Source organism: Centroberyx gerrardi, chromosome 3 (genome assembly GCF_048128805.1).
Source record: "Centroberyx gerrardi isolate f3 chromosome 3, fCenGer3.hap1.cur.20231027, whole genome shotgun sequence".
Classification (NCBI taxonomy): Eukaryota; Metazoa; Chordata; class Actinopteri; order Beryciformes; family Berycidae; genus Centroberyx; species Centroberyx gerrardi.
Window position 1 is genome coordinate 4,513,130 of NC_135999.1, and position 23,597 is coordinate 4,536,726.

Genomic DNA, 23,597 nt, shown 5'->3' on the forward strand with positions numbered 1-23,597 from the left:
GCAGTAACTCAGTCTCAGTAAAAAACAAGGAGCGCCACCCAGTGACTTAATCTGTTACTGCAACCAAACAATGTTCCAAAAGCATAGTAGGCATATTTGCGACTGTTACAACTGTATGTCGGGCTCGGGTCGGGTCGGGCTCGGTTGTTTTGTTTTCATACGTGGAAAAAAGCACAATGTTTTATGCTCCTCGCTTTCTCCTGAAGCTCTGTGTCACACAGGCTGCTGGGCTCTCTCTTTCTTTCTCTCTCTCTCTCTCTCTCTCTCTCTCTCTCGCTCTCGCTCTCGCTCTCTCTCTCTCTCTCTCAATTCAACTCAAAGGGGCTTTATTGGCATGGGAAACATACGTTTACATTGCCAAAGCAAGTGTGAAATAAAAACAAAAAATGTACGTACAATTAAAGATATACTAGAATAAAGAAATGTGTAACCAGAGCTGTGTAACATTGCAATCAAATATATAAATAGGAGTAGGTAAAATTAACTTAAAAATACAAACAGAAAAATTGTGCTTTTGCTGTTAAAAAAAATATATTATTGGGGACCCACTCAATTTCCCTGGGACCCACTCAAATTACCACCTGTGGGTCCCGGGGCCTCACTACATTGAAAACCTATTTACATCACTGCCTATCTCAAGAAGACGTAACCATCAGCCTAACTGCAGTACAGCTGTATACCTACTAGCGTACTATACTGTACCATGTCTTTTGGAGTGCGTTTCCTCCATCTTCTCGGGCTCTCCTCCTCATCACCGTACCAACCCAGCCCTATCCCCACTCATTGCCACAGAGACGTCGGAGACGGAGATCACCACCACCGAGATCATCAAGCGGCGGGACGTGGGCCCCTACGGGATCCGCTCAGAGTACTGCATCCGCAAGATTATCTGCCCCCTCGGAGTGCCTGAGACTCCTAAAGGTTAGATACGCTATATTTTTTTTCCTTCAACTGAAGAAGAGTGTATGCCGGTGTTTAAATAAGAGATGATAAAATGAAACTTTGATTCCTTTGGGGATATTACGTCATTGAAGCAGCAAAACATGAAATTCAAACACTTCCTTGTTGTCCTTCTTTTTCATCCATTCATCCCTCCATCCACCTGTCCGCCATCCAGAGACCCACACCCCCCAGAGGAAAGGGCTGCGCTCCAGCGCCCTGCGGCCCAAGAAGCCTGAGCCCACCAAGCAGACGGGCCCGGTGGTGATCGAGACCTGGGTGGCCGAGGAGGAGCTGGACCTCTGGGAGATCAGAGCCTTCTCGGAGAGGTCAGAGGGGCGAAGGGTCACACGGGTCAAGGCTCAAGTATAGGATGCTGTATAGGATAACCCTTACAAAAAACGTATTTGAAAACATGTTTGAATGGATATCCAGATATTAGCAGGGATGGAGATTTTACTAGCTCAGTAGGCGATCACAAATATTTTTTCTGGCCGTACCAGTGTTAAATTGCTTTGTCCTGCCAAATTTTAATTGGGTCTAATGGAGGCAGCCAAACAGCACTTCCAGGCTAATGCTCAAAGTGTGTTAAGTTCAATCCCTGATATTCACATCATCATCCACATCACTTCTAACTTGGAAAATGTATGAAGGCATTTTTGGCCTCTTGAAATCAGTGAATCTCTCCTTTTTTAGTTTATTTTTGGACTATTTATTTGACTTTTTTATGAAACATTTCTTGTTGAAAAATCTCTGTGTGCTGTATGGATGTTAGAGTTGTTTCTGTCCTCTGATCCAGGGTGGAGAAAGAGAAGGCCCAGGCTGCAGAGCAGGCCAAGGTGAGTTGTTTGGTTTCAGTTTTAGTTTGCAAGGTTGTTTTTTTTTCCGTAAGAGTTCATTTTCTTCAAGAGAAGAGGTGTTAAGTTTCAAGTAAGGATGTAAGCCTTGTTCATAGGCAAAGAGCTTATCTCCTATTTCTGTGGGATGAAGAAACTTAGGTGGACCAGCAGACCCTCCTGGACAGGATACCAGTCCATCACACAAGTAGTTTATCTCTTTTAACAATGAGTGCCAAGAAGAGAGGCATGGGTCCCATTACTTTCAGTCGATGGTATGATTTGACCAGTGATCGTCAAACCCCAAACTTTCCATTTCTACACCTGTTTTGTTTTTTCTGGCGATTATTTTCATTATTGGTTCACGCATTCATTCACCGACTCGCTCGCTTGCTGCCGTTCCAGAAACGTCTGGAGCAGAAACCGGGCTCGGCCGCCGCCACTCCGTCGGGAACCCCCGCCACGCCCGCCGCCACCCCCAAAGTCATCGTGGGCTCGCTGTCAGGCCAGGTCACCCCCGGCACCAAGGTGGTCCTGACCACTAAGATGGGCACCCCCGTCACATTCCAGCAGAACAAGAACTTCCAGCAGTCCTTCGCTTCCTGGGTCAAGCAGGGTCAGACCACGCAAGGTACGTATTGTTTTCTTACCATCCACCTTTTAAATTCACCCTCTAGGTATAATCCAGAAGTGTTAATGGTGTTTTTTTCACAAAGCATCATCACCCCATCCCCCCAATCCACCCACCTGCCCATTATGTTCATTCCCATTATGTATCATCCTGATTACATACATTTCTACTTTCAATTAGCAAGTTCCGGTAGTCTGAATGTTTGTAACTGTCTCTTCATTTGGGCAGTCAAATGCATATGACTCACTGCAGCAGCTGTGCTTGTTTAGAGACGGATGGTGTATTTGCTAATTGGCTGTGATGAGCCGGACCGGATCATCATCTCTGTAATTTCCCCCAGTAAAGGCCAAAGCTTTCTGGAGATGTGTTCACTTCCTATTTGCATGCATATGATTGTGTTTCCAGACTGTTTGACCTTCATCAGAGTATCAGGACAATTTGGTGGGAGCATGGTCATGATTATAGTTCATTAGAAAGGAGTAGTAATAGTATTGGTAGTAGTAGTATTATTATTATGGTTATTGCATGGCTGTGTTTTTGTGTTGCCCCATCAGGACCGGCAGGCACCGTCACTACCGTGGCCACGTCTGGCGGACAGACCTTCCAGATCACGGGAACCTCCGTGGGGGGCAAGGTTCTGACGGCCAAGCTGCCGCTGCCCGCCAACAGCAAGATTGTCACAGTCAACGTGCCAACTACACAAGGAGGTACGGCAGGTTTTTAATAAGTCACACCTTGGAGGCAGACTTGAGGGCACAGCTTCTGCCTCTTCAGTGTAGCCTTTTCTTCTCCATCCAGCACCGTTTTGGGATGCTTGCATGTTTGTGTTTTCATTGCTTCACCTCAGGCCCGCAGCTGCGACATCTCAAATATGTCGGAGCATCCAAATTAGATCTGCCTCTTTAATTGGTTGCCATTTTAAGTCACTTGGTGTGCCAACCACGCGCAAGGTACCGTAGAAGGATGGAGCCTGTCTTCACTCATTTAGAGCGTTGTTTGTGCCAGCCACCACAGGCGCAAATATTTTGGAGTCTACAAATTAGACGCAAATTAGACATGCCTGTGTCCTTGATTGCCCCTGTCTGTGTGCCAAGTACATAAGGAGACAAACTTTTCTGACCGCCCACAACTTAGACAGCTACAGGGCTCAGACGTTCAGATGCTGGGCTCTGCAGCACACACTGGCTCCGTACGCGTATCTTGAATCAGTCACAGATTTGACATGGCTAGTTCTGCGATGGCCCCGGTACAGTTCCTTTAAATGCCAGAGATCACATGTGCACTTAGAAGCACTTCACCAAAAAACAAAGTTGATATATATTATGTATCCCAAGACTATAGACTCATTTCGTTTTAGGTGTAAAGATTTGTTGAGTTTGAATTTGCCCTCCAGTGATGTTTGTGTTATATTAATCAACGCTCAATGATGTAGATTAAAGAATAGGCTGGTTTCCAGTTGTGTTATGTACTTAGCACCATGAAAACAGCTTTGTGAGAATTCAAATTTAAGTAAAACGTTACAACCAAATATCTAACTAGCCATAGGGAAAATCAATATGGAGAGATGAGTTACACCCAAGGCAGGAGCACAGAAGACTTGACATGCATTGGGGTGAAATGCCGGCCACTGTCTTGAGGCAGAAAGGGAGGAGACAATTAAGTTAACAAAGTGCATCCTGCACCTCACTACGCTGAGCTTTAGTGAAACCCAACTACTGCAGTGGCCCAGTACTGTAACTAGGCCTGTGTTCCTTCTGGTTCCAGTTGCCACAAATACAGTAGGCACTGCCATTTCAGACGCAGCCACTCCCTCTCTTCACTGTGTTTCGGGCTACTGTGGCAGCCAGCTGTGCACCGATCCCATTGTGGCGCCCGCCGTGTGCCAACCCTGTGAGTCAGCGGCTTAGTTTGGAGTGGCACATCATGTCGGTTTGTGTCCTGTCGGCATGGTAATCTAATAGACAACTGTTTTGGTTGGATGGTTTGGGATGGCAGACTTGTGTAGTCTGAGGTTCCAAATCCAGACTGCTTTTGAATTGCGCTAGCTAAAGGTAGCTACTTTTTTTTAAAACTTTTTTAAGAAGTCAATATTGACCCAGCGGATGAGGTGATGGTTCGTACTGAGCACCACCTGGCCCTGTCTGTGGTCCTGTCATCTTACTGATGACGAATACTGCACAACACCTAGTGGAGGTGGTCCGTCATGTTGAGATGCTCCATTGAAGCTGTTGACAGCTCTCGTTTGAATCACACAGGTCAGCTTCAACATGTAAAAATCAATTAGTATATGTGTGTTTAAAATTTGATGCATATATACCACATAGGAAAGGTTACTCTGGAAACAAACAAGACAAAACTCCCAATTGAGAGAGATTCTGTATTTGTACAGGTATAAACCTCTATAACACCCGTAACACAGATTCTAAGGTCTCCAGTCTTATATATTATTTATATCAAGCTATCTAACTTAAGAGATCCTACTTTTCAAAGGTGATGCAATGGTGATGCCATTACAAAACAGCATCTGTAATTGAAATTCATTATTAAATATAGACATGCTTAAATGAATGCAATCACCAGATATGTGAATGATATTCACCAAGGATACAAAGAAAGTGATTTTTCTTACCTTTGGAGCTACTTTTGAAGGATAAACTAAGTTCAGGTGGAGTGTAACCATTTAATGGACATGTGTATTTATCCAGCATGACTGTTGGGCGCCCTGTTTGTTTTGGAAGGGCTTAAGGAAGTTAGGCAGGAAAACAAGTTTACCCTGAGGTCTGCTTCCCCAGACAGGTAACCCTCTATGGAGGGATTCCATTTTTTCTTTTTTCCCCCCTCTTCTTTTTGAATGGAAGCGTACCGCTCCACTCACCGGCCTCCCAACTCCCCGACCTCTCCAAACAGCCAGTCCATAGAAAGGAGCGTTTGATGTGTGGGACCGGAGCAGAAACTCCCCGGGTCTTACGACCGGGCTCAGCGTCCCTGTTTGAAGAGGGAAACCCTTGATGTATAGGTTTACCTGCTCGGTTGCGGTCGCGAAACCGCAGCAAGACGGCAGCGGCGGCAGAGGGGAAAAAGAGCAACACTCTCACGGCTTAGAGAGGGTTTCCGTTTCTGCCGTCGGCTTCACGTGAGCCCGCGTAGACGCGGAGCCCGGCGGACAAATATGAAACGCTCCCTTTGTCAGAGTGAAACGAAAAAGCGGGATCTGAATTCATGCATAATTTATGAGGGGGTTCAGGTATGTTGGGGGCAAACCAGCTAAGCTTTCAGTGAGCCTTTGAAGATTTTGTTTACCTGCTCAACTAATATTTACCGTGGTTACGATCAAAGGCCAGCGACTTTGCAAGGAGGGAAGCCCACAAATAATGTATTGAGTGGTGTCAATACAGGACCTCTGTACAACCACTCACTTGTACCACGCAAACTTGTAGCCGCCGCTTCATATCAGTAATCGCATTATGGATTTCCTGGTTTACAGCTTTTCAAAATTCCAAAAAGAAGCGTGAAAACTGAGATGACTTCATTCAGATTAGATTATGACTTAGTTATATAATCATCCATGGTGAGAGTTATATAAAATGTACAAGGTATATGACATAAAAATGTTAGAGATGGTCTCTTGACATCACTGATCTTGACTCTATTCATTTCTTTAACCTCCAAAGTTTTCCTCTCCCTTTCTTGCGGTAGTGCTTTCTTTCTCTCCATCTCTCCTTTTAAACCACTTGACCCTCTTTGCCCTTTTCTCTCATCTCTCTCAAGATATTTGTGCTCGTCCTTCTCTCTCCTCTCCTCCAGGTCTGATCTAGTCTTGATTCATCATTTGACCTGACCGACACTCCAGCTCCCCTCCAAACTTTATTGTCGCCCCAACCCACCTCTTCTCATTTCTTTACCTTCTTACCCATGTCCCTTTGTGCCCTCTTTCTCTCTCCAGGTGTGATTCAGCAGAAGGTGTTGGGGATCATCCCGTCCAGTACGGCGGGCGGTGCCCAGACCTACACCACATTCCAGCCCCGAACCACCACCCTCAACATCAGGCCCAACACGCCAGGCTCCCAGCAGCAGGTACAACTACCCACTACTAATCATCATCAATTGTGGTATGAAAGACGGCATAGGACAAAGTTGCTGGCTTTTGTAATAATGGAATGAATAATGAAAATGTTCCTTGCAGGTTCTGGCGGCTGGCGGTCAGATCCGTCCAGGGATGACTGTGATCCGAACCCCCATCCAGCAGACAGGAGCTCTGGGCAAGACGATACTCAGAACACCCCTCGTGGTCCAGCAAGGTAATGGAGTCTTTCTGATACTTTGGTTATCTCTCAGCTGGGAAATGAGCAATTCACCCAAGAAGAATAACAACATATAGGCATTAAGTTCAGTTCCCTTGAAGTCCTGTATGTTACATGTCTACATGTGTAATTGACCGTGTCCATACACCTTCCCCTTCCCAGGTCAGGGTGGACAGCAGGTAGTGACCCAGATCATCCGCGGCCAGGCGGTTTCCACGGCGATATCCGGCGCCAGCCCGGTCACGGCGGTCACCGGCCAGGGTGCGGCCAGCCCCGCCACACCGGGGCAGACGCCGGGCCAAACGCCGCCCGGCACGCCGCGCACGCAGCAGGGGCAGAGCCAGGTTAAACTCACCCTGGCACAACTCACCCAGCTCACACAGGTTAGTGAAGGAGACACTGAAACCTCCGGGGTGTCCTGTGTCACCCTGTGTCACCCTGTGTCACCCTGTGTCCAGGGTCCAAAATGAACACTGCAGGCATGGTTCAGATGCTCTCTTGTAATTTGACCTCTGTTGCACTTCATGATGAACTGCAAACTGTAAATCTACTCTTATCTCTTCACTGAATGTTTCAGTACCTGATCGTATACATGAAATAGGATTGAAAACAGGTAACTTTAGCTGGTGATGAGACAGAAGAAGAGACAGAACGATCTTCAAAGGAAAGGACTGGAACATGCAATATGATTTACCACTTTCCCCTCTCTGCTCTCCCTCCCATAGAAGCAGCAGGGTGGGTCGGGAGTGGATCGGCAGGCCGGCGGCGGCGGTGTCGGCGGCACCCAGCAGGGTCTGACGGTGATGATCCAGGGCCAGGGTCAGACCACGGGCCAGCTGCAGGTCATCCCCCAGGGGGTCACCGTCATCCCGGGCCCCGGCCAGCAGCTCATGCAGGCGGCGCTGCCCAACGGCCAGGTCCAGCGCTTCCTCTTCACCCCCATGGCCTCCGCCGCCACGCCCACGTCGAGCACGGGTAGGACGACAAATGAAACATGGACAAATAGATGGATAGATAGACAAATAGACATATGTGGATTAACACAGATAACACATCAATAACAGATCAATAATTCATAAGCTATACTTCCATTCAAATTTTACCCAAATTTGCCATTTCCTTACAGTGTTTCTAATTTGATACATAATAATTCATATAAAACTACTTGGAAGGAAACCCAACTATAGATAGATATTGTTTTGAGTAAAAGAGAATTGTTACCATGACAAAATCATGTATGAGCAAACCCCTTTCTCAAGTCACTTGTAATATGTGTTGGTGTTTTTACAGGTGACGTTTTCATGTAAAAGAGATTTGACGACATTCTCCCTCTCCCTCTTCTCTCTCTCTCCCTCTCCAGCCACCACCGTCCCCGGCCAGCCCCACCCCTCCACCTCCACCAAAACCCCGGCCCAGCCCGCCCAGCAGGCCGCCGCCCCCATCCAGGCAGGGGCCGCCCCCCTAGCCGCCACCAGCACCCCTCCCTCGGCCACCCCCCAGGGCCAGCTACCCCCCCAGACGCAGGCCCACATGCCCATCCAGTCCCCCACCCCGCTGCAGGTGAAGACGCAGGGCGGCGCCCAGCTGCAGCTCCAGCAGTCGCCCCAGCTCATCAGCATGCCCGGGCTGCAGCAGCAGGTACAGGTATGACTGGGTTTGTTGTCTTGGTGTTTGTTGTGGGAAACTGAACCGTAAGCCGTCTCCCCTCCCAAAACGGCCGCAATCGAGCTTGAGCAAGGCACTCGTTGCACCTGCTCCAGTGGAGCCGCACAGTGGCCAGCAGCAGAAGACTGTGGTTGTACTGGGCAGTTTCCAGGTGTGAATGTAGCTGAAAGTTGAGTGTGCATGCTCAACCTATTTAACAAAGCTCTGCTGGGTATCTGAAAGATGTAGAACACGCACATAAATCTGTCAGTCTGTGCATTGATAATGCAGTCAATACATACATCCATCCCTCTGTCTATAAACCCATCCTTAAAGGGTAACTTCGGTATTTTTCAACCTGGACCCTATTTTCCCAAGTGACTAATGAGGACAACAATTTTTGAAATTGGTCCAGTATTGAGCGAGATCGCATCAGCTGGCAGCCGCGAAACGGGCTGCAATGTAATCTTATGGGGCAAATGCACAAATTGTTATTATCACAGATTGTTATTATAAGTGTCTGACAACATTATGGAAAGGACCCTACAGAGAAATGAAACGTTTTTCTTTACCTTTCGCTTGATCCGGTCTGTTTGTTATTGTGTGTAACCAAGTCAATCTCCTATTATAATCTATATATAATGATATATTTATTTAGCCTATAATACTTATTTATTTAGACAATCTGTATGACTTCCACCTACTCAGCCCATTACTGTCCTCTCCAGTGCTGCTGGATAAAGCCGCGTCCTCCTCATCCTTATAATAACAATCTGAGCCTGTCAGTGACAAAAACAAGCACTTTTAGTGGACGTACATTGACGGTTCACATTTGCCCCATAGGATTACATTGCAGCTCGTTTCGCGGCTGCCAGCTGATGCGATCTCGCTCAATACTGGACCAATTTCAAAAATTGTTGTCCCCATTAGTTACTTAGACACAAAAAGTTGGGAAAATAGGGTCCAGGTTGAAAAATACCGAAGTTACCCTTTAAGGCTCCAGCTCTAGCTGATGGAGGGTCTCTGGTCCAACAAATCTCTTCTTCACAATTTTCCATTTAGCCTAGAGCACTTGGAACGGTGATCTAGCTGACAGTATGTTCTAACTATCTAAATAAATGTTGTATAAATGAATGAATAAATAAAAATGAAATGAATAAATAAAAGCGAAGGTTCAGCTGCCCGGTCCATCATTCAAGCTTTCATTAAAGTCTGTGTTGTGTTGTGGCTGTAGGTGTTGGCCCAGCTGCAGGCCCAGCAGGGGCCCGGTGGAGGCTCTCTGCCCCAGCACATCAAACTGCAGCTGCCCATCCAGATTCAACAGCCCGGGACCACCTCAGCTCAGGGAGGACAGGTAGGGCAGCCGGCCTACTAGACCAGAGCCAAACTCCCATTACTTCCAGTATTTACTGTTTTTTATACATTGGCTACCTGTGGCGTAGCAGATGCAAGCAGAAAGTGTGCTATCCAGCTCATACCATGAATTGATCACGTCTAACATCTTTTCAAGAGTAAAACATTTTTTATTTTTAAATGACTGCTTGCTTGGCAGTCACCTATCTCTTGACTGCTGCCAGCTGATCCTAGCACGTCTGTGAGCTTAAATAATTCATGGGTCTCCCAAGCTGAATAAATACTGCGCCTCTAAACTGCTTTGCTACATCTATGTTGGTGTAACCTAAGATATTGGTCCAAAACAGAATCATTTTTTACCTTCATACAATGTAAACAGCAGTGTAAAGGGGGGGGGGAGGCATCAGCTGATGGATTCAATGAGAGACTTAGGTCTTGATTATGCATTAATTTAGGACAGTGCCAAGATCACTTCATCAAAGCCACATGAGTTTTTTATCAATCAACACCCCTCAGACATCATTCAGAACGGTATGTTTTCGTCTTGTACATGGTATCACATCATGCTGTCTGTGTAGATGGGGAACGTGGTGACCATCCAGACGGCCTCTGTCCAGGAGCAGCTGCAGAGGATCCAGCAGCTCAGGGAGCAGCAGCAGCAGAAGAAGAGGCAAGCCGCCGAGGCCAAGAGGGAGCAGGCCCTCAACGCAGCCACCCAGAGCGACATCATCCAGAAGCAGGTCCGTGTGTGTGTGTGTGTGTGTGTGTGTGTGTGTGTGTGTGTGTGTGTGTGTGTGTGTTCAGGCAGCCATCACAGCCCGGTCATCCATCCCAGTCCAAGGGTCACCCTGTCCCTGCCATCGATACATAAACAGTCTCCATCCTCCTTCCCTCCTCTAAGACTGGGTTTATTTTCACAGCTCAGCCCCTGTCTCTGTCTGTTGGGCATGCTACTACTGTGTGTGTGTGTGTGTGTGTGTGTGTGAGAGTGAGTGTGTGTATGTTTTCACCTGTCCCTGTGTCTATTTGACATACTACTAATACTACTCTGTGTACGTGTCTCTGTGTATGCGTAATTCCAGTTCTTGTCTCTGTCTATTTAGCTAACATACCATCTTATAGTCCTATGTGTGTGTGTGTGTGTGTGTGTGTGTGTGTGTGTGTGTGTGGCCTGCCTGGTTACATTTCATAATACTCCACTTGCATAGGCACATAGAGTACACTTGCAGTCACTGAAGTTCCTTTTTAGATGTCGATTAGATTGAATATCGTGTCTGTTGTTGAACATGTTGTCGCTTCTGCTGACATTTCTCTGGCGTTGTGTGTGTCAGGTGGTGATGAAGCAAAACGCCGTGATCGAGCACCTGAAGCAGAAGAAGACCATGACGCCTGCAGAGAGGGAGGAGAATCAAAGGTTAGCCGTGTGTGTGTGTGTGTGTGTGTGTGTGTGTCACAGAGAGAGAGGTGATTTCGGGTTAAGCTCACCACTACATATCACCACACCCTTGGCTGTCCCTGTCCTGGACTGTGTAACCTACCACCCTCCCTCACTATGTGGTGCCCTGCTCGAGAGTGTGTGGCTGTGTGTGTGAGTGAAAACAATTTTGTGTGTGTGTGTGTGTGTGTGTGTGTGTGTGTGTGTGTGTTCAAAGGTGTCGTCCTTTCCCCTGCCAGTGGGGAAGCCAGGAGGTTTATACTGAAGTGGTCTGGGTCATGGGAAGGGTTAGACCTGAACCTCACCACGTACGTCAGCATCTCCTCACTGACCAGACCCAAAGTTTTCCAAGCAGCAGCACATTTGTCCTTAAAGTGGAAACATTTAAGAGCACAGAAAATACATTTTTGTCCTGCTACGTTGAATCTGCAGCTGCTTATGTGTCCATTTCAGTGTTTCCTAGGCAGCGTGAGAAATGAACACCAAGGCCGACCAGATAGCTGTAACATCACCACTCCAGCAGTCTTTACGCCACTCTCCCCTCTCTCCTTTTTTAACTTTTTTGTTCCATTACCGTGTTGGGAGGGATTACACCGCATGGGAACCCTGACCTTTTGGGTGTGTAACCACCAGAAGCAGCGTGTCCTCACTATGACTCTACCCAGCGAACAAGAACACCAAGACAAACCCAGAGTCAACTACAGCAGCGATTTCTAGGGATGAAACTCAGTACTGTTTTACTGAGAGCCCAGTTGTTCCCAATAGGGATTTCTTGATTGCCCAGTAGTTTACGGTAGGGATTTCCTGAGGTCTCGGTTGTTTTCAGCAGTGAGTTCTTGAGGGCCCCATAGTTCCCAATACTGATCTCCTGATATAATGATTGTTCAGCTAATTTTACCAGGCAACTATTACTCCAACAATTTTCTTCTTCCTTCCCTTTCCATACGCAGTAGGTAGATTATAGTAGGACCATGACCTATAGTCGACCCTGACAACCACGTGTTTGTGTCCGCAGACGGTGTGTCAACACCGTGACCGTTCACACCGACCTGAAATACCAAACCCAGACTGCCGTGACATCACTACACCGGCTCTGTGTCTGTCGTCTGTCTCTCAGCTTGTTTTTCAGCCTCTTTCCATGCCTGCATGTCACCCTCTCTTCCAGCGTTTCTCTCAAAAATGTATTCTATTAAGTATAACAGGGAACTGTGGGTGTCTTGTTTTGCTACTTTCTCAACTCTCACTTTCTATTTGCAGTACGTACTTTAGGAACCCTGGCCCATCTTTCACCTCAGCAGCCGTGTGTGTGTGTTATTGTGTCAATGTCCTCACCTAGCCATTCATTCACACACAGGTGCACTGAACAAGGCATTTTGATGGTGAACGTAAACCAACAGTTTTCTATGTTAGTCGAGAATGTTGGCGAACACAAGTGAACAGACTGGTGATATATCGCTATAAATTATCTTGGTTTACTGTATTGTACTGATGCTTGGCTTCGAATAAATGTTGGCACCCTTGCTAAATGATATTTACTTAAATAATATGATGAAAATAGCCTCATAACATTGCGAGGTCAGGCATAGATAGTGTCTCATAGGGCCCTACAGATGACCCCGAACCCCCACGTGTGTTTGTGTGCTTAAGTGTGCGTGCACGGCCTTCCTCCCTCCCTTCCTTTTCCATGTTTACAAGAGCACAGTGTGGCTTCCCACTGTTCTTCTGTCTTTCCATCTCTCACCGTCCCTCTCTCCCAGCCCTCCGCTCCACTCCCCTACTACTGAAGAGCAGCGAGTCCCACACAAATAAATACACTGGGCAACAAAATACCCCTCTAACATCTGTCAGACACGTGGCCCAGTAACATGACCACTGCTCACAGTAGATGTCCTTTTGATTGGATTTCACTGGGACGATGACACCGCTGCAGCCGCTTTGCGTCCCTTTTAGGAAATAGCTGTTTTAGGTTTGGGGGTTTTAGAAGGCTGTGTTCCTGATTGCTAAAGCCAGAAGGTTCAGAAAGTTTTCACAGTGGTGTTTTTGTTTCTGAGAAAGTTGGAACCAAGCTGCCCATTAGCATTTCCAAGCAATCCTAGTGGAGGTCGTTGGGGGAATAAAACAATTTCCATCAACATTGGAATTCACGTCAATGCTTTTGCTTCCATAAGATGTAGTAATTGAGAACAAGTCCAACAACTATTTCAAAGGATATTTATTTATATGGACGATTTATTTTTTTGGCATTTCAGCCTTTAATTTACAGTGGAGAGAGACAAGAAAGATTGGGAGAGAAAGGGGGGTGGCGTGCAACAAAGGTTTCTAAACTGGACTCCAACCCAGGACATTTTGGTTACATCTTAAATCTGGGATGCAGAATGTTCACATTTAAAGTAGCCAATAGCTTACTAGGTTGTATTTTATGAAATTTAGAAGTATTATTCGGCTTTGTTAATATTCAGCTCCTGCCTGGGACATCTTTGACATCTTCTCCTTATTTTATACAGCACGATCCTGTGCAACTGGGTGAAAAAGGTCATTGTGGATATCTATAATTAATTCCCCCCCCCCCCCCCCCCCCCCCCCTCGTCCCCGTCTCTCCAGGATGATCGTATGCAACCAGGTGATGAAGTACATCCTGGACCGGATAGACAAGGACGAGAGGCAGGCGGCCAAGAGGAGGAAGAAGGAGGAGGTGGTGGAGCAGAAGAGGAGGACGGCCAACGCCACCAAGCTCTCCTCGCTCCTCTACCGGCACAAGGAGAGCCTCAAGACGGAGATCCTGAAGAAGCGGGCCCTGCTCGACAAGGAGCTGCAGCTAGAGGCCCAGGTATGGAGGGAGGGAGGGAGGGAGGACGGGACGGGACGGGACGGGACGGGGCGGGACGGGACGGGACGGGACGGGACGGGACGGGACGGGACAACAGAGGAGCGATGAGGGAGAAATGATGATGCATCCCACCGCTGCGTTTTGACATTTTTAAAACAACACTGATTAGCACATCATCTGTTTGTTATTTTGCACGTGTCACACACAATATCTCATTCACCACTGATCCAATTTTTGATGAAACTGGGTTCATCAATGATGCAGCTCTTTGCAGCACAATAAACAACCACAAGGTGACGTATTTGTTACTGATTGGCCCAGAACTTGTATAGACCCCTTTCAAACCTTTCTGGGCTTAAAAACAACATTAACAAACCAGGAAGGAATATATATTGTAGCTTGTGGAAATGCTCCAATTTAGGTGTTGAAAGTCATGTAAAAATCATGGAATTTTACATCAGGGCCACAGTGGAATGAAGTCATTCTCTGTCACATGCCAGACAGTTAAACCTTACCCACTTAAACCCTACCTGTCCTACCTCTACGTTCTCCAGGAGGAGCTGAAGCGGGACCTGCTGCGGTTGCGGAGGGAGAAGGAGAGGGCCCAGGCCGCCGCCCACCAGGCTGCCCAGGCCGCCGCCGCCGCCGCCCACAGCCAGCAACAGCACACCCTGGCGCACGCACACACCGCCGCCTCGCACCACCACCTCAGCGCCACCGCCGCCCACAAGAGGAAACGGGAGGAGGAGCGGGAGACGGCGTCGACGGCCAAGTCCAAGAAGAAGAAGATGATCTCGACAACGAGCACCAAGGACAGCAGGAAGGACACCAAGCTCTACTGCATCTGCAAGACGCCTTACGACGAGACCAAGTATGATGACGCGCCGTCAAATTATCGAGTCACGTCCTTCTTTATTGTCCCTGCTTTACCTAACATAGGCACTCATGAGGGTGGCTGCTGGAATCCATTGTAGTCTTTGTCAGATTTTGTTCCTCGTGTGTTGTATACAAATACTTAATCTACTCTGAGGCAGCTTGATATACATGTTTTGCAGGGCATTAGCCAGTGCATCTCACTCTATGACAAAGATCTTAAATGAGACCGATCTTCCAGTGCAGATGAAACCTCATCCATTCCAACAGCAACACCCCTAAGCCCTGGTTCTCTCCGCAGGTTCTATATTGGCTGCGACCTGTGCACCAACTGGTACCACGGCGAATGTGTGGGCATCACAGAGAAGGAGGCCAAGAAAATGGACGACTACATCTGTGTGGAGTGTAAACGGGGCCAGGAGGGCAGCACAGAGGAGCTGTACTGCATCTGTCAGACGCCGTACGACGAGTCCCAGTAAGGAGCTGCAGGAGTGTGTGTGTGTGTGTGTGTGTGTGTGTGTGTGTGTGTGCGCCTCCCAACACCTCGATTGTTCTAACATTGCACTCGTCGGGCAATAGTGTTATCAATACCCTCAGTCTGTTGTGTTGTCGCTTCAAATTTAAGATGAAACTTTTATGATCCCTGTTGGGAAATTGGGTCGTTACAGTGGCAAATAGTAATAGGATACAGCAAAGAAAAATAGAATATAAATAAGAATGTAGAAAATGAGCAGTTACACAATAACAACAGCCAACAATTTCAGCACTAAAACCTGTCTAGTAGTATGTATGAATGAAAAGTATGGATTGCAGCATAATGAGGGTGTGCAAAATAGCAGTAGTAAAACTTACTGAGACAAAGAGAAAATGAATGCAGAATATGAACATAAAGCCATAAAATAGCAAACAAATGCAGTAATGAAATCAGTGGGGTAAAAAAATATATGCAATGACAAATGAGAAAGACATGAGAATATGAAGGAAATAAATATGTAAATGTATAGCACATATCCAGGATGTGCAAATACTGTATGTGCATTGTATTCACGTTAACAAGTCTACAGAAAGCCATACATATGTACAGAAGATTGCTAATGTGATAAGGTAATGCAGTGCTGTTTTCATGCCAGCTATCTAATCAGGGAGTGGTTTACACCTGGGATGCCAGGTGAATGTAATTAACTGTAATTAACTAGCTGGTAGGACAGAAAACCAGCAGTACTCTTATCCCCGAGGACCGGGGTTGAAAACACTGCGGTAATATACTGTAAATCATACATGTATTTTATTTGTATTTTATGTTTTAAAAAATATGTTATGTTTTTATCCTACTGTCTTTTTTCTATTTGAAGTCAAAGCTGAATCAGAGTTGTGAAGATGGTTCGGTGCTATATAATTAAGGGATAATATACAGCGTTTTGACGGAGTAATGTCTTTTTGGCACCAGGTGTTGCTAGTTAATTTGATTAGAAATCAACAAAATGGACCAGATTTATTGACTGTGGACTGATCTGATTGGATGTGAAACAGCAGCTTGTTATTCATAAAAATAGCAGACCTCAGACCTGCTAACTCTAACCAACCCCCCCTCACACCACCCCCCCCTCCCTGCCCAGGTTCTACATCGGCTGCGACCGCTGCCAGAACTGGTACCACGGCCGCTGCGTGGGCATCCTGCAGAGCGAGGCCAACCACATCGACGAGTACGTGTGCCCGCAGTGCCAGTCCACGGAGGACGCCATGACGGTCCTCACGCCGCTCACCGACAAGGACTACGAGGGCCTGAGGAGGATCCTGCGCTCCCTACAGGTAGATGGGAGCTGTCGCTGCACATACACACACATACATGTAGAGTAATAGCAGCAGTAGTAGTAGCTTTAGTAGCAGTAGCGTGCACACCCATACACACACACGCACCTTTTTCCTACGAAGGCTTATGGGGGACAACAGGTATGTGGAAGACGTAGACACACACACACACACACACACACACACACCTCCTCCCCGCCTCTCTGCAGTGTAAGAGCAGCAAACAAAAGACTCCTCTGTGCCGGTCTTATCTGATGGGTTCTGCTCCCCAGAGCGCTAGTTGGACAGCTGCCTGGCCACAGGGCTTTTTCCTAGCTTCCCTTTCTCCTCTCCTCGTCCCCCTTCTACCTCTCCGCTCCGTTCCTTTTCTCCTCCTCTCTCCAGTGTTGTGTGAAAAAGAGAGAGAGAGAGAAAGAGAAAGGATGGGAGGAAGAAAGAGAGACACAAACGGGGGAAGAGAGCGAGAGGGAACATCTGTGTTGACCCACCTGCTTCCAGTGTCATTTTCACGGTGCTGTTTGTTTTTCTTCATTGGTTTCAGCTTTCTCAAGTGTCTTCTCTTTCTGTTTTTATCCCCCCCCCCCCGCCTGTTCAGGCGCATAAAATGGCGTGGCCATTCCTGGAGCCGGTGGATACGAACGACGCCCCGGACTACTACCGGGTCATCAAGGAACCAATGGGTGAGTGGAGGGATCGACTTTGTTTGTATTGGGATGCAACACACATGCACACACCTGGGAGTCGATGCCCAATCTGGACACAGTCTAGGTCCGTCTTTTATCTGCAAGGGAATTTAAAAAAAAATCTAATTCCAATTGATTTTGAAATTTCCGGAGGTAAAAGTGCCTCAGTAGTGCTGTTTTCATTTTCATAATTGTAATAGTCATTGCAAGTAACGCCCGATCTGTAATGCTAATACATACACACACACACACACACACACACACACACACACACCCTCCATCCCTGACCCTGCGGACCTTAAGACGTTGCCACCAGGAGGCCGGCAGGGAGGAAGCCCTCCAACTCAGATCAAACCGGCCATGTAAATGCAGACTTGCGTCAACAGGGCCTTTTTGAACTTCCACACAAACAAACCGTTAATGAGCTGGTCCGGGCCTGCCGGGCTCGCCGTGGAAACGGACCAGCCCCACACTTAGCCCCTGTTGGCCTGAGCCTGGAAACTCTTGCCCCCCCCCCGCCTCCCACCCTCCCCTCTCTCTCTCTTCTACCGCAAGAAAAAGACCTTGTTGGTTTCAAAAAATAAAAAGGGCGTCTGGCTGCTGTAGCTGCGGCCGTTGGTAGCTTTGGAGGGTTTTGAGATGAAATCTGATGACAGAGAAGAAGGAGGTCTTTGATATTGGCCGTGAGGTTTGTAAGCCCCTGGCCGGCTGGGTGGGGGTGAGGGAGGTTAAGAGTCGGATATGTTTGTTTAAAACGGAGCCCCGGGGCGCAGCGCGGACCAAACCACCGGCAGCAGGAGATTATATGAAGGCCCTGGCTGTTGCCAGCTAGCTTCCTCGCTAACTCAATCTTATGTTTTTTTTCTGTTTCTAACTTGATTTAACTAGGTTAGTACCGCTGAAAGCTCCTTTTCAAGGCAGACCTGGACTTAGAAGGACGAGTATTCAGTGGGCTCTCAAAGGCTCCATTAATTTTTGTGTGGATTTTGTTCTCAGGAATGACACTCAAGATAATGACGTTCTCCTCAGGAATGACAAAATGGGTCAGAGCTCAGTAACTGATCTGGAAGGCCGAGCAGATTGGGGTTAAAGCTGGCAGAGGCTTTGGATTTTTGCTGTCACATATAAAGTGATGAACTGCGCTCCCAGGAAGCATATTTGAATGTCTATCAAGCACATGCCACATAAGCTGCAATTACTTTGAAGAAAGTATGCAGATTTTTGGAGCAAAGTCGCTGAGAAAGGCCAGAGATTTATCTCTTACTTCCTGTTTCATTATGTATGTGATATTTGTCTTTGGCAAGAGCAGACAGTTGGATATGTAGCTGTTTCAGCTATCGAATACATTCAATCAATTGTTCACATTGTTCGTTTTTTTTTATCCACTTCTCTCAGACCTTTCCACCATGGAGGAGAGGTTGCAGAAGCGCGAGTACGTCAAGCTGACAGAGTTTGTAGCGGACATGACCAAAATCTTCGACAACTGCCGCTACTACAACCCCAGCGACTCGCCCTTCTACCAGTGTGCCGAGGTCCTGGAGAACTTCTTTGTCCAGAAACTCAAAGGCTTCAAAGCCAGCAGGTAAGACGACGATGATGATGATGATGATGATGTCACCTCCTGCTCTCTTCCTGGTCAGCATCAAGGAGGAAAAGGAGAGGAGGAGTTGATGACATAACAGGAGCCTACTATGGGTTGCTTCCACTAATTAGTATTATTATTTAGGTAGATGCAGTCATCCAAAGCGCACTACAGTACTGTTATTGTACTGCACAAAAATATTCTTAGTGGCATCAATGGGACTCAAACCCCTAGCCCTGTTAGCGTTAATGCAATGCTCTGCCCATCAAAGTTACACACGATCATTTAAATAATGGAAACAAATGTTTTGGGAATGGGGGCGGGGCTAAATGCCCTCAAGTGAGAGTAAAGGATTACAGATACAACCAGGGATTGAATTTGAGGATTTTGGGTACCAGTCCAGCAGTGATGTTTGGCACTGAATCCCTACCAGCTCCAGACCCTGACCTCTGACCTCCCTGTGGAGGAGGGCAAGAGAAAAGAGAATTACCCTACAGGGATCAATAAAGTATCACCATATTATAAAAAAAAAAAAAAGATTTGTAACCCGCTGTCAGGTTCCTATTATGGCAATGTCTCCTCCCTCTATTTGATGTCCTGGGTCACCATCTTTGTTTCCTCTGAACTTAGAGATCATCTACTGTTCTTTTGGGTCATGACTAAAGGCTCCTACAACCAGCAGGCTTATTCAATACACTGCTTTTAAATCTGGTTGAGTATGCAAAAATGTCTCTGGAGTATGCATAAAGTGCAAAGATGTTATGCTTCCATGTTGATTAAATACTTTAAGTGAACACTATTTAATAATGATGAAAAATGATAGTTAAAATTGCCTTTAAAAATGGCGATTATGTGTGACACTGACTGATGAAAAAAGGAAACCAGATGTACTGTACGTCTGTATTTGTACTTAAGTACATATGAAGTTTGATGTGTTGAAACTGTCATGTTTTGTTTGTATAAAGCCTAAATGTGTTGCAGGTACTAAAATGTACACAGTGGATCTGCATCCGTTAGCTGTATGCTGCAAGCAGTACGAGCTTTGAGTCACAGCCTTGGTCCTCCACAGTTCCATCTTGGTGTTTTCTTTTATTTTGCACACAATTCAAGCTTCAGAAGTTGCATTGTTGATGTTTCTAGTGGAGTTGTTCCTAATGTTCAGACCTGAGTAAAATAGTTGCTGAATGTTTCAAATATTTGACTCGACGTGGGGAGCACGTGATTTTAATCTTCCACTGGGGAGACAACTGGGATGCGTGATTAATTAATTGAAGTGCACCTCAGTTCAAATATTTAGAAACGTGTTCGAAGCAACATTTCTGCCCAGGTCTTTGTTGCCTTTGTGCTATTGCCACTGTTGCTGTCGCTCAGACCTGCCTGTGGTCTGCTGTGAGGGCAGCAGCTCTTTCTGCACCAATGTGTCTCTGCACATTTCCCAATGGCTAAGCCTTAAAAACTCCACTAGCTGCCTTTTTATGTGCTTGGTCGTGCCTGGAAGCCATGCCTCTCATTGCATCGCCTTCTCTGCGCGATTCGTTTCCTTAGGGTGGATGCACACTACAAGATTTTGACCACACTGAGCTCCACTTCACCTGCACCAAGCTTAATTTAGTTCATATACCTTTTGTAATTTATATAGATTTGTTGGTGATTTACTTAAATCTTATTTGTTAATTTACTGAAGACCTGGATTTTAATTGGAATGGCAGCGTTGGTGCTTCATTAGTTCAGTAAGTCTTGTAGTTTGCGTCCAGCTTTATGTGCCTAATATGGTGATGTGCTTCACCCGCATGTATTTATACCATCCATTCTCTCTCTCTCTCTCCCTCTCTTGCAGATTGTGATGTCAAAACTCCTGGGTGCCGGGGTCACTCTTAAAAACAAACAAAAAAACAATTAGCTTATTGGAGCTTATCCCGGACTTTTGCTGTTTTTATTTCTTTAAAACAGCATTAAAAAAAAACCTTTGTAAGAAAGTGCATATATTAAGCCACACTGTAGGTGTGATCCTTTTGTATTTTAGAAGGAAAGGAACTTCAAAGAAAGGAAAAAAAAACACATTTCTACTGTCTAATAATGGCAGCCATGTTGGTAACACAAAGCATTCAAGGGAAAGTTGTATTTTCTTACAGTTCTTGCATAACAGATGACTGATATTTTGTTTATGTTTGAGTCAGATGTAAGGCAGAATATCAAGTTTTGTTATCCTCGTCATTGAGATTCAATATTGAAAAAAAACAAGCTATTGATTTTTGATTGTGACTTAATTCTGCACACACACAGATAACTTATCTTTTCATTTGACAGAACAAGTTTATTGTATTCATCATAACATGCTGAAATGGAACATTTTTACCTCGTTTCTTAGCCGAGAATTTTAAAAAAAGCTTGCAACATTCATTAGTTTCTTTTTATCGGCTGTACTCATGTATAATGTTATTTTATGTGCATATTATATCCTTTTGTGAAGGACTATTTTTATGTTCTAAAGGAAATAATGGTAGGACTTGTAAAGATAGGTCAGAGAAAAATCTAGTTTAGCTTACTTGTTCTAAATGTGGCGAGCTTGGCAGTCCCCTGTTTTATGAAGTCTATTTGTATATACACTGTTGGGCTGGCATCACACAACACTTAGCTAACATTTCACCAACATGGCTGCTCGGTCTATGTTCAAAATGTCTGACCCCACTGGCATCCAATACATGTTTTTCTTTTCTTTTTCTTTTTTTTTTTTGTTTGTTTTGTTTTTGTTTTTTGTATTCCTCCCCCCCTAGTGCATATTTTTGTCATACTGTCAAGCTTTTAATAAAAAAAAAAAAAAAAGAAACAACAACCAAGTTATCCCACTGTTTCTTCCTCCTCTCTGTAGGTCTCATAACAACAAACTACAATCAGCAGCTTCTTAGGTCCCTTCTAAAAAACTAAGTGTCAGAAAGGCGTCCCGTGTGGTTTCCTCTGAATCGTTAAGCCCGCCGGTCCGAGTCGGGCTGCGTCCCAACCTGAACACACAAACGGCCCTCTCTGGAGTGGAGGAGAGCGCCGCCCCGGACAAGTGCCCGCCCTCCGCCACCTCCGCTGCAGCGCTAACGGGACAGAACTGAATCGAAAAGCCCCCTTTTTATCCAAAGTGTCAGCGGGACGTCCCACCTGCGGATCGGGGGGGGGGGGGGCAAAGCAGCCACGGACTCCCAACCAATGCAACCCTTCCATCGGACGGGGAGGGGAAGACACGACGGCAGTTTGTGAAGTTGATGAGCTGGCTGCTCCGGTGTTCCACGGCAGTTAAAAGGCAGCAGTAGACTCTTGAAGAGATGTGTTCATTCTGTAGCTGATCACTATTTTGTGTATCCTGTATGGCAAAGTGTCAGCTCTGCTCTTCCCACCCTGAGGTGCAACTTTTAATTTCACACTGTCGCTTTCACACTGTCTCCACATCTCGAGTTCCCAGAATGCAGGTTTTCATCACACACACACACACACACACACACACACACACACCAGTAAGCCTGGTTCATGCTTCACGTGCAAATGACATAATTGCGTCCAAAAGGACTGGACACATTGGAGTTGTGCGACACCTGAAATTTGAAACAAGGCGGATGGGAACTGCTAGTCAATTCCGGGGTGTTATTTTCTCTTGTTGGGATGTGAAGAGTTTTCCAACAGCGCCACTAAAGTACTAGAGTTCTTGGGCGCACCGGGAGCATGAACCAGGCCTACGAAACCCACCTGGTGGCATCTCCAAACTGAATGTCGGTCAGTGTTAACACTTCACTGCTGAAAAACGCTCCATTTGTAATTAAAGCTGCACTATTTTTCTGAAAACCCGAGAGCTGAATATTTTCATGTCGTATCGCCGTCACCCTGTACGGGATAACTCAAGGGTCTTCGTTTTGTCTGCATTAACCTTACTGTAAATTTCCAGAGGGGAAACGCGCGGGACAGCCCCACCCCCCACCCCCTTTTTTATTTTATTTTTTTTTACTGACCTTTTCACATTGGACGCTCATCTGAAAACACAAGTAAAGAATGTTAACCAGCTCGGAGGGGGGGTGGGGGTGGAGGGAGGTCAAGGGCAAGTAGAACCCCCCTCCTATACACACACACTGTCCTGTCACATCTCCAAGTCTTTCTCCTGTCTATATGTCGATCCCCCCCCCCCCCCTATCTAACAGCCGTTTCTGCCGACATCCTCCATCGAAGCTGACAGGTTGGCTCGCATCTATCTCTCGACTCAGGGAAAAAAAAGAACTCTCCCTCAAAGCATGGTTCGGTAATTGGATAATGGCGTTTTTTTTCCACTCGGCGTCGGGCTCAGTTATGTTGCGGTCTGCGGTTCGCGCGTCCGGGACTAAACTTTTGCGCGGGGGGATCGTGGGGGGGGGGGGGGGGGGGGGGGGGGGGGGATCTTTATACCACGGGGTTTGTATGAAAATTTTATAGCGGCATTTTTAGCGTATTTGGGAGCATTTTTCTAATCCCCGTGATTATCGTACCATTGCTGTTTTCTTCTGGAGGAAGGAAGCAATTATAAGAAGCATTTATAGTTTTGTGCGTGCGTCCAAGTAGATCTGTTGAGAATTGAATTAAAACAAAATTAGAAGTAAAACGTTTCAGGTTCAGTCGTCCGGTTGTTTTTATTTTTGAGGGTGAGCCGGGTCGAGAGATTGTGTGGCGTCTTGTC

The 23,597-nt window shown here is 46.3% G+C and overlaps 1 protein-coding gene across 2 annotated transcripts in view; it reads left to right on the forward strand.

Moving 5' to 3' along the window:
- Positions 1 to 23,285, forward strand: part of LOC139930189 (nucleosome-remodeling factor subunit BPTF-like) — a 49,492-nt gene extending 26,207 nt beyond the window's left edge. The window contains exons 17-36 of one of the 2 annotated variants that reach the window (XM_071923302.2): positions 793 to 921; positions 1,118 to 1,268; positions 1,739 to 1,778; positions 2,181 to 2,406; positions 2,961 to 3,113; positions 6,350 to 6,480; positions 6,590 to 6,704; positions 6,870 to 7,090; positions 7,433 to 7,682; positions 8,068 to 8,351; positions 9,586 to 9,705; positions 10,283 to 10,444; positions 11,036 to 11,118; positions 13,741 to 13,966; positions 14,521 to 14,837; positions 15,141 to 15,314; positions 16,456 to 16,648; positions 17,244 to 17,328; positions 18,727 to 18,913; positions 21,783 to 23,285. In XM_071923302.2, coding sequence (XP_071779403.2) covers positions 793 to 921; positions 1,118 to 1,268; positions 1,739 to 1,778; positions 2,181 to 2,406; positions 2,961 to 3,113; positions 6,350 to 6,480; positions 6,590 to 6,704; positions 6,870 to 7,090; positions 7,433 to 7,682; positions 8,068 to 8,351; positions 9,586 to 9,705; positions 10,283 to 10,444; positions 11,036 to 11,118; positions 13,741 to 13,966; positions 14,521 to 14,837; positions 15,141 to 15,314; positions 16,456 to 16,648; positions 17,244 to 17,328; positions 18,727 to 18,913; positions 21,783 to 21,819 — 3,284 coding nt within the window. In that variant the 3' untranslated portion in view covers positions 21,820 to 23,285. The remainder of the gene's footprint in view (positions 1 to 792; positions 922 to 1,117; positions 1,269 to 1,738; positions 1,779 to 2,180; positions 2,407 to 2,960; positions 3,114 to 6,349; positions 6,481 to 6,589; positions 6,705 to 6,869; positions 7,091 to 7,432; positions 7,683 to 8,067; positions 8,352 to 9,585; positions 9,706 to 10,282; positions 10,445 to 11,035; positions 11,119 to 13,740; positions 13,967 to 14,520; positions 14,838 to 15,140; positions 15,315 to 16,455; positions 16,649 to 17,243; positions 17,329 to 18,726; positions 18,914 to 21,782) is intronic. The other variant, XM_078290378.1, reaches the window with a different exon arrangement.
- Positions 23,286 to 23,597: the final 312 nt, after the last annotated feature.